This window comes from Rhododendron vialii, chromosome 1a (genome assembly GCF_030253575.1).
Source record: "Rhododendron vialii isolate Sample 1 chromosome 1a, ASM3025357v1".
NCBI classification, from domain to species: Eukaryota; Viridiplantae; Streptophyta; class Magnoliopsida; order Ericales; family Ericaceae; genus Rhododendron; species Rhododendron vialii.
The window spans coordinates 33,877,917-33,898,730 of NC_080557.1; the positions used below are offsets into that span (position 1 = coordinate 33,877,917).

At 39.1% G+C, this 20,814-nt stretch overlaps 1 protein-coding gene across 3 annotated transcripts in view; it reads right to left on the reverse strand.

Annotated features, from left to right (window-relative positions):
• The window catches only part of LOC131307116 (lysine-specific demethylase JMJ27), a 31,761-nt gene extending 13,107 nt beyond the window's left edge, over positions 1-18,654 (reverse strand). For 2 of the 3 annotated variants that reach the window (XM_058333538.1, XM_058333529.1), the window contains exons 1-5: positions 18,123-18,638; positions 13,616-13,746; positions 9,243-9,342; positions 8,977-9,109; positions 8,239-8,302 (exon numbers count right to left, since the gene is read on the reverse strand). In XM_058333538.1, the coding sequence (XP_058189521.1) occupies positions 8,239-8,302; positions 8,977-9,109; positions 9,243-9,342; positions 13,616-13,746; positions 18,123-18,464 (770 nt within the window). In that variant the 5' untranslated portion in view covers positions 18,465-18,638. Of the gene's footprint in view, positions 1-8,238; positions 8,303-8,976; positions 9,110-9,242; positions 9,343-13,615; positions 13,747-18,122 lie in introns of all 3 variants that reach the window. The other variant, XM_058333534.1, reaches the window with a different exon arrangement.
• Positions 18,655-20,814: the final 2,160 nt, after the last annotated feature.

Below are 20,814 nucleotides of genomic sequence, written 5' to 3' on the forward strand. Positions count from 1 at the left end.
TTCTAGGTGCTTAGAAGCACTGTAGGGCTATACATAAACATCTTTGTTCTATTATTTGCTTTCGCTGCCCCCAAAATTCCAACAATAACATCTCCAAGCAATTCATCACATGCTTTTTCTAAGTCTATAAAAGAATGTGAAGGTCCTTCTTTTCCTATCTATACTTTCCAACTAATCTCCCTAACAAGTAGATTGCTTCTAGACTTGATCTACCCCACATAAACCCAAATTAATTCTCCGATGCCATTTTCATCATTCTTGTGCGATGCTTAAAAATTTCTTCCCCACAGCTTCATTGTATCATTCAGCAATTTAATACCTCTCCAAGTATTATGACTTTGAATATCTCATTTATTCATCTATATAGGTATTAGGATACTAGACACTTGCTAACGAGTGGTTATTTTCTTTTCTTCAGAGATTCGAAATATCACAATCATATACCAAGTTGAAAAATTAACAATTGGTATCATATTTAAATTCACTTAAAACTTGTAAAGGGATTTGTCATCATGCCCTATTTCTTAAGGATATTGAGTCATATGTCAATCTTGATCATTCACGACTTATGATATCTTATCTGTTACATAATTTGAGACATAAACGTATGGCATTATCATATATATATATATAATATATTTGTCTATACAATTGAAGGTATCTACAACATGACTGTCTCCATACCTACAATTTACAGAAATGCGCATTCATATCGGATCCCTGTTCTATGTCCCGTATTCGTGCTTCTTAGCCTATAATATGGATCCTTTGTCTATCTTTCCAGGTAGGAACGTACAGGGAAGTGTTCTGGAACCAATGTATGAGCCTGATTAGCCTCTCTAGTTATTGTCAGTGAAAGGGAAATTCTAAATTACATTGGATTATGTCCTTTGCAATTACAAGCCAAAATTGTTGTGCTAGGCAGGAACTAGAATTTAAACGAAAGAGAAGTAGGAAAAACAACATTCACAAAGCGTACATGGTTCAAAAACAAGATGAAGAAAACGAAGACCATCAAGAAATTTCATAAGGCATATAAAGATTAAATCCAAGGCTTCTATAAAGATCAAAAAACTATATTTCTCACCATAGTTGATTCAGGCGCTAAATCCAGGGCCATGTAAAAATCGAGCTTGCTAGTTTAGTTTGATTGTTGGAAATCAAATCTCCACTACTCTGGTACCGTAAGCAACAAAGTAAGGGGTCTCACGAGTTTATATGCCTATAAGACATTACGAAGATCCTTCACACACCTTCATGCGGCATTCTCCAGCCTAAAGGACAACTTTATTTAGGGCTTCTGCTTGCCCCTAGTATTGCAGCTAAGAGGGTGTTGAGAAGAAGCCTTTGATTTTATGGCCAGCAACAAAGCCCTTGAACCAACCGTTTCAAATTATGTTATGTTGTTAGCGACCGATGCCCATGGGATCTCAAATTTGTAATGATGTTCCTCCAAAGGAATCTCTCCTAATCGATGTCCCTAATGTTCGCAAGCGGCGCGGCCTCAATCCACCATTTGGTTAAGTAATCTATTTCTGCAATCAAGTACTTCAAGCTGCACCTGGGGTGTGAAGATTGACCAGACTCCATCCAACTCCCATTTAACAAAATGAGGGGGACGGGTTAAGGGTAGTAGGTCAAGCGCGGGTTATCGTATGATAGGCGCAAACCTCTAGCTCTTGTTGCATTTCAAGCCATACTTCTGGGCATCTGCCTGCATGTAAGGCCACCACCAGTATGATTTGCATGACGCTATTCATATCCAAATCTCAACACAACCTTAATAAATATGTCAAACCATGATGTATGAGATTGCTTTATCAAAACATCATTGTCAATCTCCACATTGTCTTTTCAATTAACTTGGTGGACATCAACATACAAGCCTCCTTCCAAGCAACCATGAAGGACAAAAACTTGTTACAAGATCTTGGGTAGAACTCAACCCTAAAAGCAGCTATCAAAGTAAGGGTGCAATCACGCTAACACATTGCACATTACTTGTGTTTTCACATGATTTGGGAAACATATTGCAAATTACTTGCGTACGTCACGTGGGATTTTGCTTCACGAAATATTCGCATCAAGCTCCTAGAACCACGTTCAGTTGCACGGAAAGAGTGGGGAAAACCAACTTTCATGTAACCTTTCCAATGTTCAGCTACTAAGAAAGATGTGGGACCCACAATGTTAACTTTCCAACAAAAAAATACTCCACTGTTTCTTGCAAAATAGATCTTGCAAAAAGGAAGAAAATTTAGTTTCCCTACAAACTTCTTTGTCAACAAAACGCCCATAGGAAAAAAAATTCCTTTTCCTTTACTTCACTTTTCCCGAGAATACAATTCCCACACAATATTCCCAACTGCTAAATGGAGCCGAGAAGGGCCAACTCTTATTAATGGCAAGGGAAAATAAAGCAAAAATACATTCCTCTATGCTATATGCGTAAATGTCTCCTGGTAATCCATACTCTTGGGTTGTCGATATGGCTGTGGTCACCTCTCGAGCCTCTGGTTCCGTTACCGTTCACGCCTAACTTCCTTGCTTGACCTACACAGGGAACGCATGGCAAAAAGGCCACGCCGGTCGACCACCGGGATGACCCTCCAACGGCAAGTCAGAAAGTGCAAAATGAGAAGGAGAGTACTAAGGTTTAGAGTGGAGAAGAGACTGTACTGTTCTAGGGTTGTATCCTTTCCTTTATATAGAGTCTTCGGACTTGCTCTCCAAGTACGTGCGCATGCATCTCATGCTCGATAACCGCTCCGACTGATGCCACTCTTAACGTCCCAGATAAGGCCGTTATCGGATAGGTGTATTAGTTGTCACCCATGAGCACACGTACCCGACCCATGCCCTAACTGCCCCAAGCGGCGCCACAGCTGATGATTAGGGCAAGGCGGTTAATAGGGGTGTGCAAAAAACCCGCAACCCGACCCAAAGGGTCTCGGGAGGGGTAGAACATGTGGTTCGGACGAGTGCAGGTTCATTTTTTGTTAAAAATCAATTTTCGGTTCGCAGTTCGGGTTGGTACAGTCCTTACCCGTGAGGGTCGGACCCGACCCGGCCAACCCGAAGGGTAAACCCGACCCGACCCGACCCAACGTAAAGAATCGGACTCACGGACGGTTCTTACCACCTGTTCGGTTCAGTTTTGGGCCTGAGATATTGTTACCCGACATGGTCAGGTCGGGTTCGGTGTCAAACCCGACCCGTCTGACCCGTGCACACCCCTAGCGGTTAGGATCATGCAAATGAGCTGGCATGCTAGATTTCACCGAACCTATAAGTCCGAACATTTGAGTGGTCAAATGTCATTCTTGGCACATTTTGAGATGTGCTCCTAACGTTGCTCTTGCCGAACCCAATTTCCGAACCTAAGAGTCCGATGTCTGGTCCAATCTACTCAGACAAAATTGAGGGACTAAGCCCAAAATTCCGCCGAGCGTATTGAACCTAGACTGAACCGGCATATTCAGCCTACTACACATACCATGAGTTTGAGTAGTGCCCTTAACAAGAAGTCTTGCCTTGTATCTCTCTAACTATTTTGCTCTTTAATGAACACAGAATTATAGCCCATTAGTTTCTTCTATTTTGGAAACTTTACTAACTCTCAAAGCCCATTCTTCTTTAGAGTTGCCCTCTCCTCTGCCATTACTTCTGTTACATAGTCTTAGGTAGAACTCAACCCCAAAAGCTAGGTGTTGAAGTGAAGTGAGGGTGCCCTCACGTTTGTATACTTCATATTACTTTGGTACTCAGGCGATGTGGGATTTCGTTTCACACTTCCTCATGCACAATGTGCTCACTCAGCAGCATCTGCCGCATGCAAGCCAGAGACACGTACCCTACCTATCTCTGGTACTTAGCTATGATATCATAAACATATTAAGCTACAGTAGTCCCAAAAGCTTAAGCTGTTAGAAAATGGGCCTAACAATGTATATCAAGCTATTTAACACCTTCTCTCACATGAACCCCGTCTTGCACGTGGAAATGCAAATTTTCATAAATAGAATGAAACAAAATACGAAAGGGAGAAGCGGAACGCAAACGGGAAACAAATACAAACAGAGAGACCCGAGGCCTCTTGCAACCTGAGCTCTGATACTATGTTACATGGGCTTGGGTAGAACTCAACCCCAAAAGCTAATTCTTGAAGTGAGGGTGACCTCAAGTTTATGTACTTTATATTACTTTGGTACCCAGGCAATGTGATGTGGGACTTTGCTTCACAACTTCATATAACCCTATAGCATAGAAGTTGAAGTTAGAGACAAATAAGTGCATGATATGGAGATACAAAGTCAAAGATGTAGGATGTCCACTATACTTCCCATCTCCTTTTAAGAGAAAGGACAAAGTACGGATTACCTCCCTGTGGTTTGGCCGTTTGGCAGATGATCTCCCTGAGATTTACTAATGACTAATTCGCCTCCCTATGGTTTTGGAGTAAACTGCAACTCCTAACTCCGTTAACGTTAGAATTAAAAGACCATCCTATCCTTTCTTTTCTTTTCTTTTCTTAAATAAAGGGCCTTTACGTTTAGAAGTTCCAAACACACACACACACACACGGAGATGGCAATTGGAATTGAAATAAACAAAAACTTGTTTACTCGAGACCAAAATCCGCCCACATACTAAAATTCAAGAGTGGACTTGGTCAAAAAAGAATAAGCTACCAGACGGCTGGACCTTCTTCCTATTTTCCAATGCGTAGGTAGAACAGAAAAGATGTTTACTATTCCACACTAATGTTCCAATCCCAAGCACCGGTGTTTAAATTGCCCATGCGATGTACTACCTCGACGGGCAGTGACTGGGAATACACTTCCGTGATCGTCTCCTTGTGGTGCACAAGACTCAATGCTCAAAACTCAAAACTCATTTATGGGCAACGTCAATCTCAGCCGAAATGCACGCACTAGAACTCCAGTGACATGAGGCTCTGTTTAAATGGCGCATGCGACCCGTACGATAGTCAGATGATGATCGGAAAAACATAAAGGGATTTTATCAACAAGCTGTTTAAGACTCGCCGGTCTAGTCGAATTTTCAGACTTCTTCAATTCAACAATGGCGGATGCAATTGTGTGTTGGGTGATTCCCCAATTTTTTTTTTTGTGTGTGTGAGAGAGAGAGAGATGAGGCTGTCAAAATTGATGTGGTGTGCAGAGAGGGCGGATGGGTGAGAGAGAGGGCCAATTTTCTTTTCCTGTAATCTGGAGTGATATGGGGGATTTGGGATTTGGGGGAAGAAGATGAACAATGAGGGCATTATTATCTTACCACACAATTCTTGAAGAAAAAGTTTGTTTTCTCTTGCATAGAAAAGATAAAGGTGTGTGCAACTCAAAAACTGTCAATTTGGATGGAAAAAGTAACGGAAGCACTTTAGTCCCAAACTGTCAATTTGGACAAATTGGTCATTAATAAATCTTAGGGAGGTCATCTGCGAAACAGCCAAACCACAGGGAGCTAATCCGTACTTTGTCCTAAGAGAAATAGGTATTTATATTTGCACTTTCGATCACACAACTATGACTCCTTCCAAATCCCATCATTGGACTTTTGCTTCTCCACCTCAATAACCACCTTGACTAGAAGTAGGTAAAAGGAACAAGGAGTCGGTTTTCAAAGATGTACCACCAATATGGATGCAAAGGCCCATAGCATTTAGAGCCTTTCTAAGTAGCTAAATAACCAACAAAAAAAGTCTACTAACCTCAAAGATCCGATTTCGCACTAGTGTTGGAGTATAACAAAATAAACCACAGTCAATACTCTTGGTGGAACATTACTTACTGAGTGAGTTTAGGGATGAAGCTCCACAATGTTGTAAATGAAAAATAAGTGGTCAATGAGATAAGCAGCACAATGAACACTCTCACTCCACATAATTTAGATAAATTCATAGTAAACCGGGGCGGCCTCAACAAGATGGTGATTCTTGCATTCGTCCTTCCCATCTTGTTCAGGAATGCTTCCTAGTTTGAACAAGAACATCCCACCAAGGTAGGCTTAGAATAGGCTGGAAATGCTCCGTCGGTGAATTTATTTGCATTATCTTTTTTGTTTTACTTGCATTATCAATTCAACAAGTCTTGAATTTATTGCCAAATTGCGTACTCATCACCTTTGTAAGGTATCTAGAAAAACTCACTTTTAGTGGTACATCAATAATTCATCTTACACATGAATAAAAATAAATAAAAGTGAAAAACAAAGAATAACTAAACCAAAGAGACAAAATGGCCCCACATCACAATGAATACTCATTAAGTGAGTAACACTTCTTTTATTAGCCGGAGGGATGAAAAGAGTGCTTATGTTTTGCAAGTTCACATCACAAACGAAACTACTCGCACGAAAAATGCTTTGCCAAGGACAAGGCTTCTCTAAAACCCCAAAAAATAGATGACCTAAATGCAGATACACCAAATGATGGGGCTTGTAGCTGTCCAAAGGGCTTGTTCATAATACAAAGGTGCAAAAAAGGAAGGAGATTAAACCTCTATATAGTCCAGACCACTAAGAGTTCTATAGCTCTCAACCATTCTTTTGTCATCCGCTTATCCTCAACGTAAGATGTCGCATAAAACAACGTACTGAGCAATTTAAGGAACTAGTAACGTTGTTGGATAGCATGCTACACATTATTGGGCCTATTTCGTCATGACTTAAGCTTTAGCACAATTGAGGCTGCTATAGTTGGATAGCTTGATACACCAATTGTTGAGTCCATTGTTTGGTGACTTAAAGTGGTATCAGAGTCAAGTACCATGAGTAGGTTGTGTCCCTAATCTGTATGCGACTGGTGTTACTAAGTGAGCATGCTGCACGGGAGGGAAGACACGAAGAGAAACCTCACATCACCTTGAAAGCTAACAAAGTAATGTGCCATATAAACATGAGGACACCCTTACTTCAAAAGCCAAGTCTTAGGTAGAATTGGTGCTTCATATGAGAGATACGCTTCGAGAGTTTTTGGGCAAAAGATAGGCAAGGATAAAGATAGCATGTTGCAAACAAGATAAATCTCAAATAACAATCAAGACACTTCTCCAACGGATAAATATAATATTTGAAGTCATTACGTAATCTTTCCTGCTACCCATCATTTCTCCACGTGCAAGTGGAGGTTGCCGGGTTGCAAATGCAGGGGTTTTTGAGCTTGTCTCACATTTGTAAAATGTCACCTCTCAAGTTAGCACATGAGCCTTGTGGACCTCTCAATTTGAGTTGGATGCTTTCGTAAAGCAAAGTCCCACATCACTTGGTACAAAACTAATGTGCAATATATAAACGCGAGGACACACTCGCAACAATAGCTTGGTTTTGCTGTTGGATTCTATCCATGACCGTGTAACATGGCATCAGAGCAAAGGTACCACAAATCGGTGGGGTGAGTGTGCCTACATGCGACAGGTATTGCTGAATGAACTTCAAAGAAGTCCCACAATGTATTCTTTCAAAAATGAGCACACTGATTGTGCTGTACAAACCTAAGTGTCACACTATGACCACCAGGGGAAGGTTGTTGGGCCAAGGGGTGCAACGAGGACGTTGCAGCCAAGGTGGGGAGATTGTGAGAACCCCACCTGAGGTAACAGTCCCACATCAGAGACATGTGGGATTTGTGAACAGAATATAAGACAATGTCGACCAACTACTGTATAACTTGAGGTTAATCTTTTGAGCCACATGGTTAGGCGAATGGTTAGCAGGTCAGCTGGCGCGGGTCGTTACAGTAGCTCAGTGGTTGTGGGCATCCCTAATAATAGCGTCGTTGTGCCTGAGCATAGCCCAAGACAATTCTAAATTCCAAAATATTCTTGGAATATTCTGCACAGCGGTTACCAGACTTCCCCTTCCATATGTTTTCTTGACCTTATCAAGTGCCACTTCAACAAACGCAACAAAGTACTCATCTATAGAGTACTTCTCAACAAAACTTAAGAACAATTAGCCCCAAAAAGAATAACTCAAAATGAATGAAGCAAAAGGCAGCAATATGCCATATGATAAGATACATATTGTAATTTTGGTAGGTGGAGATGGTACCTAACAATGAAATAGCTGCTCTCACAACATATCTAAATGGAACAACAGTTTCTGTTAGACTTGGAAGTTGCAATGCTTTAGAATGAATTGATCCAGATGTAAAAATAGGAAATGGTAAAGAAGAGCAGTTCCAAATGTCCTGACCAATACAAGGTCCATACATACCAGTATAAACGCTCGCTGATGCCAAGTGCAGACCTTGTTATATCCTTTCCTGTCAGCGGGGTACCTAACAGCAGAGGAGGAAAAGCATAATACGATTTAGAACATATATACCCGTGTGTGTGTTCGTTTGTGTGTGTGTGTGTATACAGCCAGTCTCCCATGAGGGGGTCATCATTTTAGTTAAAATGCAGACCACCTCATTTTAATAAAATGCAAACTTCCCATTTTCCGATTGAATTTCGATGATTCGAGCCGCTCAATGTGTTCAAAACGTGATTTTAAGGGTACCCGCGAGAAATCAGCAAAAAAAAAAGATCGGAAAGAGCTTCATCCGAGCAGTTTTTATTTGAACCGTTCGATAAAAAACAAACAAAAACTGCTCGGATGATGCCCTTCCTGGTCTCTTTTTTTTTGCTGATTTCTCGCGGGTACCCTTAAAATCACGTTCTGAACACATTGAGTGGCTCGGATCATCGAAATTCGATCGAGAAATGGGAAGTGTGCATTTTATTAAACTTACGGGAGACGGACTGATATATATATATATATATATATGTGTGTGTGTGTGTGTGTGTGTGTGTGTGTGTGTGTGTGTAGGTATATATAGGGGCCGGCTCAAGAGACAATACATTTTTCGAAATCCCACGTGAATAATTGGAGCCGTTCAATTTGTTTAAAACATGTTTTTAAGAGAGAGAGAGAGAGACCACTACTTTACAATTTAACATATTCCATTACCTCGTAAGTTTGATTCTATCGCTAGTTCGTACTTCTGCTCTCCATAAATATGTCTGAGAACAGGCAAAGCTTTAAATAACAAGTACTGCAGTCGCAGCAATTTGGTACTGGCATCTAACTGTTTATCACAACTCTGTCAAAAGAGAACAAAAGAAAATAAGCAACACTGTGGTATTTGGAAAAGAGAACTACTGCTACACACATGAATGTGACGAGCAGGGAAAAGAACAAAAAAATAACGCGTGCACACACACACACACAGAGACCTTCACAAACAGATACTCCCGTAAGCAAGCTTTGCAATTGCAGTTGTGACAACAAAATGGACATGCATTCTCAATCGCCTGTCTCGATTTTCCAGGATACCTGTTTTATGATTTTAAAAGCAAAAGGAGAACATATTGAGTAGCTATAACTTAGTCAAAACAAGAGCACATGGTACAGTCAACTGCAGAGTGGGAGAAGATGTGCTCAAACAATGATCAATCCAAACTCCAAAGCCAACTGTCAACCGACTCAACCCCTACAAGTTCTTGAATCTCTATAATGATCACAAAATGTCTTATATTAAAAAACAAGTATAAATATGTAAGTATAGCTATAAGCACTTTTCAAGCCAAGTGCAGCAATTAGAGTGTATCAAGAATGGTCAATAAAATTGTAAAAGCCCGATAAAATAGATCAGATTTCAGAATTTCAGTTGTCAAAAAACTTTGTAAAAGTCTTTCTGCATACCCAAACATAGGTCAGTTCACGTTTGTTGGCCAAAATGGCCAGACATGATCAGAAAAGACACAACGGAAAACTTTTACCTAACAAGCACTGACTGATCAAAAAAAAACCTAATGAGCACTGAATACCAGAGAAGGGGGGAATGAGGCGTCAGGTGGACTATAATCATCTTACATGAACTTGAACCGGAAGGGTTTTACAAGTATGGCGGCAAGAGTCTGTCTCTGTCCCTAAGGGGCACCCGCAGCTTATGTTGCATTGCCTTAATGAGCGTCTCAGCATCAATATCCTCAACGTACAAGATAGTATGACCCACATTTCCAAGGTCTAAATTGCTTTAGAACTTGATCTAGCCATCATTTTCCATCTCTTCATCTTCTAATTGCCCATTTTGCCATAGTGAAGATACAATAACCAGGAACTGACTTGCTATCCAGGTGAATGTTTGACCAATCCACATCCGATGAACAAGAAAAATCAATGGAGTAGGATACTGAAAGTCTATCTGTTTGTATTCCAAGTTCACTATAATTTATTTAAAAGACTGAAGGCTAAAGATTGGTCTGCACCAGAATAACATACACATCTAACAATCCTATCATTAGTTCTAACAGCTACAAGTCTATGTCGGCAACATATAAAGCCCGTTTAGTCAAACAATTCCATGCTAAAAAAATAATAAATAGTTTGACCCAACTCCTTTCTTCCACAATATCAACTAAAGAAATCAAAGAACCTTAGAAACAAGAAATTTGGAGATTACTTTCTACCATCAGCCCACTTTCCTGCTCCCAATCACGGTTCTAAAAGTAATTTGGACACTCTAAATGAAGTAACTAAAGCCAAGATGGAAACCATTAACTCTTGCTAAAACCAGCAACTGTATCTATGTTTCCATATCTTTCAAGAATGAATAAGTATAGTCCACATAGACCCAAACTTTGATATTATTTACGGAAAATAGCCGGCCAATGCCTAGTTCATGCTGTAATGCCACATCTATTTATACGCTGTCTCAGCAGCGATTGACTTCATTAGCTGTGTGATTAGTGGCTGAAGTGTTGGCTGTCTAAAAGCAACGGTCATGACGAGGATATAAATTGAAGCCTAAAGAAAAGGCTACGAAACTTATAGCAGAGAAAAGCCTTCGAATTCCGATGATAAATTATAATCTAGTTCCACGTTCAGTGTAGGTGACTATGCAGGTGGTTTCTTAGTAAACATTTGACCTGGGGTTAGGCAGTATTTTGCACCCATCTCCACTTGTCAACAAAAACAAAAATGCGCCGATCTTTGTTGCTAGTAGCTATGCCTTAAGGTCTGCAAAATATGTTGCATGCCCTGGAGGAGGTTTAGATTTGCCTACCTGTCTAAATTTTGTCTTTCCAATTATGCCGGGCAAACTGAGGTGATATCACAACAAGAATAACTGCCTCTAATTAGCAAGTATAGATGATTAGAAAACATTAGGATAAACGTCTATAGCAAGGACACAATTAGAGGAAGTTAAAACTAAAGGGGAAGCCTAAGTGTAGGACCGAAACACACACACACGATAAGCGAATAGAAAAACAGTAAAGAAATCAACACACAGGATATATGTGGTTCCCCAATACTGGGTACGTCCACGGGAGCAAGAGCGGCTATCGTTTCTTATTTAATCAACTGAAACAAGGTTTACAACATAGAGTAGTTATACCTACTCTATTCTAACCCTAATCCGGTATTTGGGTTGTATCCCAAAAATACCCATGTACCGTACCACGGGGGCTACGCCTCCCGCACCCCCCAACACTTTCTGTTGGACCCGTGATGGGCCAGTTGCCCTCAGTTTGTTCGGCCAACTAGCCTATTTCTAGAACTCTTTAGTATCTCTCCATACTTAACATATGAGCCACAGTTTTAACACTAAGGGATTTTAGGCAAGGTTGGAATATCTTATAAAACTAGGATATTTTCAAGCTCCTTAAAATTGAAGGAGCCCAATGCTAAGTCTGAAGGGACTCCTAAGGCATTTTGAGGCATGGTTGAAAGATCTACTAATTCTTTTTCACACATTTCTCGTCACAACTCTGCTGCATTCACCTTTTTACCATAACCATACAATTTCTAACTTTCACCTCAATACCTTCTCTTTGATCATAAAGCAGATCCCTTGTTTATGCCACCATTCTAGGGTGGAAGCTCTAAAATTTCATCACCAAGAACGTATATAGCATACTTTCTTGAGTAGTCGAGAGGTAGAAATTAATCATACTCCAAAACCAATACAATGTTTGCAATCTTGGCAACCCGATGATCAATATTAGTTTCAAGTTATTGCCCTACATCAGTTGCCCACACTTCTGTACCACTGTACAAGCCGCATCTGAATCACTGTTGCACAATGTACAACAGAAACTCATCAAAGATTGGCTCAAGATACAAAGTATATTGGTAAGAAGCTCCAATGAAGCAAGTTTAGAGAGTGTACTGACTTAAAGCATGTCTTTGACATGCAAGCCAGTAACGTGCAAGTAGCAGCCATATCAAACAACCTAACATATGACAGGACAAAATCCTACATCACCTGTGATCTGGATCAATTAATAAACAACTGGCTCCTACAACAGCATACCAATATCTTGTAAAGACCTAACCCTCTTAGCTTCGTAACCATTTTGGTGCATGAAACACTCCAAGTTGAAACAAGCCATCTCTCCAGCTCTTCCCCAGAATAGAGTGAGTTAAATCTCCCTGAAGTCATCTCAAGTTCATGGATTCAAAATGAAGAACGTTGTCAGGCCTTCTCTTATCTTAACAAAGTCAGTATGGTTTGCCTTCAGAACAGGCCTCCTCTTATTCCTGAACCTCAGACAGAGCTCCAGATAAACTTGTCAACCCAAGCCCTCAGAAACTATGTCAATAGATAGTTCTTTCTACAGAAGAACCTCATTCGATGTAAATTAAAACAAAATGGGGAATCCCAAGCAAGAATGGACTTTTTACATCCAATCATTACAGGGGGAACGAAATACAGGAATAAGATGACAAGTGCATGGCCGATTCAGATTCTCCTCTGAGGCAGAAGGTCATGACCACCTTCTTCCATCTTCTTTAGCTTGGTCGGAGGTCTGGTTGCGTATGAATGCAAGAGGAGAAAGGAAGATGTGGATGAGGAGAATAATGGCTAGAGTAAAAGACATGTATCTTTCTACAAATGAAGTTTGATCACTCTAGTTCTAGAATTACTATAATGCTTTGTTTGGTTTGTGTTTTGAAATTTTTTTTGAAAAATAGTAGGGGTAATAAGTAGAGAGAGATAGAAAGAGAAATGTTAGAAGTAGGAAGAATCTAGGGGGTATTTTTTGAAAAATTCTTTTTGAAAATGGAAGAGAACAAATAGTTTTTTGTACTACTAAAGTTTCCTAAAAAAAGTTTCACCACACCAAGTAAAAGACAAATTTCTGAATCAGCCCACTATTTTTGCATAAATAACTAAACAGTAAGAAGAAGAAAAAAACAAGTACACAAATACTAAGAATTTGTAGTAGCATTCACTGGAAAAAGGAATATGGATGAGCACGCTGAATTAGCAAAGTGGTGAACACCAACAAACTAACATCAACCAGTTCTGCTGTTGAAAAGAAAAGGTTATATAGTAATTTCAAACACTTGTTGGGCCATGCCATTCATCAGGTCGAACCTTCCAGAAGCCACCAAGGAATGTAGCTAAAAGGAAGAGGAAGAGGTAATTGGAGGTTAGTGCCAGGTGTCCACATCACCCTCAAGTTGTGCAAATAAGCAAAGCTGTTTTGCTCCTCAGTAAGACAGTAATATCAGGCCAACTGTATGATGGATTTTATTTCATACTTATTCTGATAAACAGATGAATTGGTAATACTACGGTACTACCTACTCTTCTTACCAATTTGAAATGCACTGGTAGCAGTAGCGTTTCCTTTTGCACTTGGAGCAGAACACAACACCATTCTTATCATTCCGTTTACATTGATGACACGTCAGACTCACATGCTCCTTATTTTTATTTGTTTTGTCCTGAAAAGCAATTTTGTTAGAATTGATACAACTTAATCTTTTGAACGTGGAAGAATAGCTTATACAATTTAATCACAAAATGCTGAACTATTTACATTTAATATACGAAAATAGATGAACACCCAGATATCCAGCAAGCAGCAGAAAAAGGTGAACGCAAGGAATTCAAAGAAATTTGTTCCTTTTGGTTAGGTTAAAAGAAAGGGCTAACTGAGAAAGCTATAACAGAACCAAAACATGATCCAATGTCAAACAGATACCCATAAATGTCTCATGCGTGTTAAAAACAAACCCAAAGAGGGGAGAGGGTAAGATTTTGCCCACTAGGGGCAAAACTCGGGACTCCCGTTTCCCAAGGCCCTGTGCTCACTCAACTTGAATTCCATGAGTAATGCCATAATAATAGAAATGTAGTAAAATACCAATCTTCCAAGGATAAGTTTGTTTACTGCAATTGCATGGTATGATAAGTGGGATAATTTAGGTATTTGGTCAAATTGTCATTCTCTTGAGCCCTTCAAAAAAAATACGTAACCACACACAAGATAAGGCAAGTCCATCCATCTAATCCGAATAGATTCCTAAACTTGAGAGGAATCATGGCATTACACTCTAAAATAGTCCCCAACAATTAATCTCAGGACAAATTGTCCCAAGAGAACAAGTCCTACGAAACAAACTAGCCCCACGTAGTCTCTCTTCATTTTCTCCCAATACATATGTGAAGTACCAAGGCATTCCAAACTTTTTCCCTTATGATAACGAAAAAACAGAGAGTTGAAAAAAAAAGTGAGTAACAGCATTTAATCAGATTCTTAACTTCCAAATGTAAAAGGGGAAAATGATCAAGAAAAAATGTAATAGAGGAAAAGCAACAAAATGAATAACACACAATTACACCCACACCCATTTTACCCACAATCACAAAAGTATTGGACCCACACACACACTAGTGGTACAGTGTATGTGGGCTCTCTTATGTGAGAGTGTGTGCATTTGGGTATTTGGCGTTTCAAAGTGAGCGTGTTATCTATCTATTCTAATATATAAAGGGGGAGTACCAGTTTGGTGTCTCTCCCTTGTCATGTATTTCCCTTTCCCATAAATACCCTCTTACAAAATTTATTTTTAAAACCCCCGTGGGACAACACTGTAGGGGTGCCAAAGTAAAAATGCATCACCAAGATCCCAAAAAAAACTGCCTCCCAACTACCAACCCACGTCTGACACTCTCATTTCTCCTCAACTCCTCCCATTTCTTCATCTTCACCGGTACTTTTACAGAAAACTTTCACAAAAATAGAAAGCTTCGAAGAGAGAGATTGGGAGACAAAAGAAAGAGAGGAAAAATTAATTGTGTTTGTTAGGACTTCACAGTACTTTAGCCTGCATCTGCTGCCCAAATGTCAAGAGTTTTCACAAAGGTGTAAAGTAAGTTTGTCCCTTTTGCTGTTAAAAGTTTGTACCTTTTTTTCTGTTTGTGTTTGTGAATTTCATTGCTACCAGTGCCCATAGATGTTTTTTCTTTTTCCCCTACAAGAGGTTTATTGGGTACCTTCTTTTCTGTTAAAAGATTCTATCATCGATGTTTTTTAGTGGACCATTCATAAAATGGAATAACATGTACGTGGATGGAAGCATTATAGGTGTAGACTGATTGAATTGTTCGCTCTCTCTCTACGTACAGTCCCTAATAAGTTTTATTGGTCACTCATGCATACTGTTTATAGTTTTCCCCAAATCGTTGGTCTTGCCTTTGCTCACCGTCCTTAATAAGTTGTACTAAAAAACTGGTCATAAAGCTTTAGTAATGTACACAGTGTGATATGTACGGTAATGTATAGAAATGTATATACATGTCAATTGTTATTACTATAAAAATTCGATAGAATTTCCAAGAGTTATTCGATAGAATTTCCGTAATTACATGCATCAATGGCATACCTGCCACTTACTTTTTCTACTTCTTTTGTTTTCTTAATTTTGTCTCTTATAGATGCTTCTTTTTGATATAAAAAGTTTGTTTTACCTCTTACACATGCTTCTTTTTCTCTCTTCCATTAAACTGGTACGGAGCAGTAAGCTCAAGCTTATTTTGTGGATTGCCTTTTGTTTTTATTCCCCAAGAGAATTACCTTTGCCCAAAGGCATTCATTTGGTTTTTTTTTTTTCAAAAAAACATTGACCTTAACAAAAAAAATACATTCATTTCGAGCGAGTTGGGTTCCGTTGGAATGGTGATTTGGTGATGGGTTTCATTAGAACATTTACCTTAACAAAAAAAGACATTCATTTTGAGCGAGTTGGGTTCCGTTTGAATGGTGGTTTGGTGATGATTTTGGAACTTTGCCCGGGAGTGCATTGCTAATAGTGCTTTATGGGCAATTTTGAATGCATAGAAAAGTTAGAGCCAGTTTGTAGCTTCGTGCTTATTAGAATAGATTGTTGTTGTAACACTTTCAAAGCTTATAAGGGACACCACAATGGAGGAGGAAACGCGAGATAGATCAGAATTCTCAAATACAAGGCAAATATCTATAGAATGGGTACAATGTGTAAGAGAACAAAATCATGACAGCCAACGACGCCGTCGACAACGTCTCAATCCTCAACAAGCCGTGCAAGAAAGACAGAAGGACTATATACTTGCATGTGTTGTCATTGCAAAGAGTTGATCGCAAAAGGACTATATACTTGCATGTGTTGTCACTGCTATTTCACAGTGTTCCGTGAAGAAAGCAACAATTACCACATCTTTCAACCCACATACACTGTACTCGGCATGGCAACGGTTAAGGTATGCGTCGAGAACCCTATTTCACCCCAATCCCCAATTAGGGAACTCTTTCCCATCCCTACTTCCATATCCCATAAGGTTAATATTGGATAATGAACAATACCCACCCAGAGGCGGAGCTGTACAAGGGCCTGAGGGGGCCTCAGCCACTCCACTTTTGAAACTTTTAACAAATATTATATTTGATTTATTGTTTATATAATTACTATGAAAATCAACACAAGCCAAATAAGAATCAATCTGATCAGAAAAAAATAATTCATGTATGCTACGTACAACAACAAAAATAACATAAAAATACAAAATCAAATAGACACACATGTATCAAACAAAAGATTATACAAGATATTAACATGGCAATACAATTTATGAACCTTTTTTTAACTTATGTATACTTATGCACCAATTTGGTGTCTCCCTTTTTTGAAACCCTGTCATGTATTTTCATTTTCAAAAATACCCACCAAATGTGTGAACAAAATGTTTAAAAATTCATGGGCTCTAATATATAAAGGGAGAGCACCAGTTTGGTGTCTTCCTTTTTTTAAACCCTGTCATGTATTTTAATTTCCAAAAATATATAAAGGGAGAGCACCAGTTTGGTGTCTCCCTTTTATGAAAACCTGTCATGTATTTTCATTTCCAAAAATACCCATCAAATGTGGGAACAAAATGTTTAAAAATTCATGGGCTCTAATATACAAAGGAAGAGCACCAGTTTGGTGTCTCCCTTTTTTGAAACCCTCTCATGTATTTTCATTTTCAAAAATACCCATCAAATGTGTGAACAAAATGTTTAAAAATTCATGGGCAAATATGTAAATTGATAGGGCAGTTACCAAACCCTGTGAATTTTGTTCATAGGGTTTCAAAATTTGATCAAACAATAAGTGGGAAGCATTTTTACAAAAATGTTGTGAAAATCGCGTGTGCCTAGCCTCTAGTAATATTATTATTCGTCCAGCAAACAGTGATGACCTTCCATTTTTTACTCGTACTGCATACGTGAAGTGGTGAGCCAAAAAAAGAGATACAATCACAGCAAGTGTTCAGCATTTCATAAAATTTATCTCGACACTGTTTTGAAGATCATATTCTTTACTCGGAATTAATACTATGAAAAGCAAGAGAAACAAAGGACAAGTCTACTCGCACCCCACTTTGGATCTGAAACGTTCACTTTATAAAGCATGTTAAAAATATTAGTCACCAAAATTCATATGCATGATCAGGACAAATTTATTTCCAACTCACACAGAAGATGCATTTATCAACAAATTTGTTTCCAACTCACACAGAAGATAAATGTGTTCAGATCATGCATTTATCAGCATCCGGATAAACGTGTTCCGATCATGCATTTATCTAACATCCGATAAACGTGAATTTTGACATTGTTATCATTTTCTACGTGTTTATAAAATGAACGTTACCAATAATTTCTTTGATGGCTCCGATAATGTACCAAATTAGTTATAGGTTTGGCAGTAAAAGTCGGGTGGGTAGAATTCCCAAACAAAAAAAGTAAGCAGCAAAAATTAAAAATTAATATAAAACTGAATAAACTACGAACACTGACCGATCCGTTGACGTTCAACGCCTTTCTGTCCACCAACGCGCGAGACCGACCTCCTCCGGACTTTCTCAGTCCGTCGCCGGATTCCGTCAACTCCTCACCGGAATTCACAATCTTCTTACCGAATTTCTCCGTCTCAAAATTCGACAACTGCTTCCGCTGTTCTTTCACCATAACCCGATTCAACTCCACCTCGGTCTCGCTCGCTTTCTTCGCTCTCTTACCGCGATCATCACCGCTTCGCCTCTTCTTCACACCGACCTCATCTCCGGCGACGAATTCGTCTTCGTACGGGTTCTCTCTCGCCGTTCTATTTTTTCGCCGGACGTCGATGGAGACGTCCATCGTTGACGATCAAGTCAAGTATGCCGGCCAACGGCTGGGATAGTCGCGTACATATTGAACCGAGCAAGATCCACCGTTCGATGGGCACCTTTTTATTTCCCTCTTACGCGACAGTCGTAACGGACATTTTCTTGACGACTACTGAATGGCTCATACGGTGGATATGAATTTAGACGCACTAATTATACAGGGCATGTCGTCACAACCTGTCATACGCCTGTCATTTATCCAAGTTGGGTCCACGGGTCGAGAGGAGTGTACGTAGAAATATTGTTGAATATATATCCACTTCCATGAACGGAATAATTATGCAATTTCCTGAGGCACTACGTAGTAGTGTTCCATCGTACAAGTTTGTGATAGAAGGATAATTCAGGGCAATACGTAGCGGTAGCCCAGAGTATTGATAATTATCTCCGAGCATAGTCCTCCCACCGCATGACATCCATGATCCATCAAAAGAATGTGTGTATTTCATGCCGATCCGTCATGGAAAGTTCCTCTAGAAGCATTAAATTTTAAAAAAAATATACTTTTTCCGTCTCTTTTTAAATATTTTGTTTCGTAATTTCAAATTATTAAGAATACATCATTATTACAAATTTTACATCAACTTTTACTTCTATTTTCTTTATTTACCTTCCATGGAGATATCATCATTACACTTTTACTCACTAATTTTTTAAAATAAAATTTGTTTTTAAGGGCAAAATGAAAAATATACCAATTTTTACCAACTAACTTTACAAAATAGACACTTATTAACGGACAGTCCAAACTAAAATAGAATACTAGACTCTAAAAGATGGATGAAGGAAGTAGGATATATGAAACCCATTCTATAAAAATATCCATGAAAGGAAATGAATAGTTCATTTCATTTTATAAACACTTTCATGGACCGAATTTCATGTATTGTATTAATCCTCTTAAATTTTACTCTTATCTCGTAATTTGGTGCCCTCACTTTTATCATGGTCCTAAATAGAGCTTCTAATTAAGTTTAGATCATGCCTTAGGAAGGGACTACACATGTAACGCCCCGAATTTTGGGAACGTTAAATAGAACAATTTTATTGAATATTAAAAGGAGTCTGGCTCAATATTACAACATAAATTTCAAAAGAGTACTTCTAATCAACAAGAAGGGGTAGTTAGGGTTCCTATTTACTGCTCCGCTTCTTCTTCCATTCGGACCAGCTCTTCGGCTCTAAAAGCTTCCAAGGTATAAAGTTCACCATTTTCATCTATGAAATTTGACACATTATACCGGCGTCACTACCAATATAATATGTCAGGGTCACCAAAAGTAACACCGTGAGCTACGAATGCTTAATAAAATAACACATACCCACTAACCCTTAACTTACAAACAATTGATCAAAAGTTAACGATTTCGATAGGTACATGATTAACACCACAATTAACAATGATACACCACATTCACTAATCAACTAACGTAGGTGTCTATGAGTTCTGAGTTTCTCCTATGCGACTTTTCGTAGACCGCGTCATTATTTTTCCACATTTCATTAACCTTATCATTATTTCAAAAATCCATTTAACACACCCAACCTCGATTCCGCCGTTCCGGGTTCCCGAATATCCTCACAATGGTTCCGCCGCACCGGGTTCCCATTGGCACACTTTGCATTGGCTCCTCTCCGCGGATAACCAAGCCACACACCCAACCTCGGTTCCGCCGTTCCCAGTTCCGCTGTTCCGGGTTCCCGAATATCCTCACAATGGTTCCGCCGCACCGGGTTCCCATTGGCACACAAAACACACACCACACAATGGGCTACCATGTCCGGCCACATTGCGGTTTCCAAAACATTTCACCTTTTCAAAACACGCCTTTTCATTAAACCACACCCTAGGTGTCATGTTTCTACTTTCTTGATTTTCGTGTCTCGTTTTCATGCATAGACTCCGCGGTAGGACTTTTCACAAACATAAATCATTCATTGTAATCTTGAAACTAAACTAGCAAGATCATCCAACTCTATATTAGTAATCATGCTCATAACCATCCAAAAGATCAAAATACGAATACTTCTATCAACGGTAAAGTCTTATTTTTCGAAAACCGTTCTTTCTTCATTTGTGGGAGATTCAAAACAACACATGTTTATTAAATTAAAAGTAGCTTATTCAACATGCTCATTCTTCCATTATTAAGATACACTTGTTGACTACCATGCATGACGATAACAAATGATAGATAACCTTATCTTCTTAAAAACTAAACAATAGATAACCTTATCTACTTAAGGAAAACGATGAGGATATTGATACTTTAAATCAAGAACATTCTACTTTCTAACGTACGATTCTATGCTATACGTAG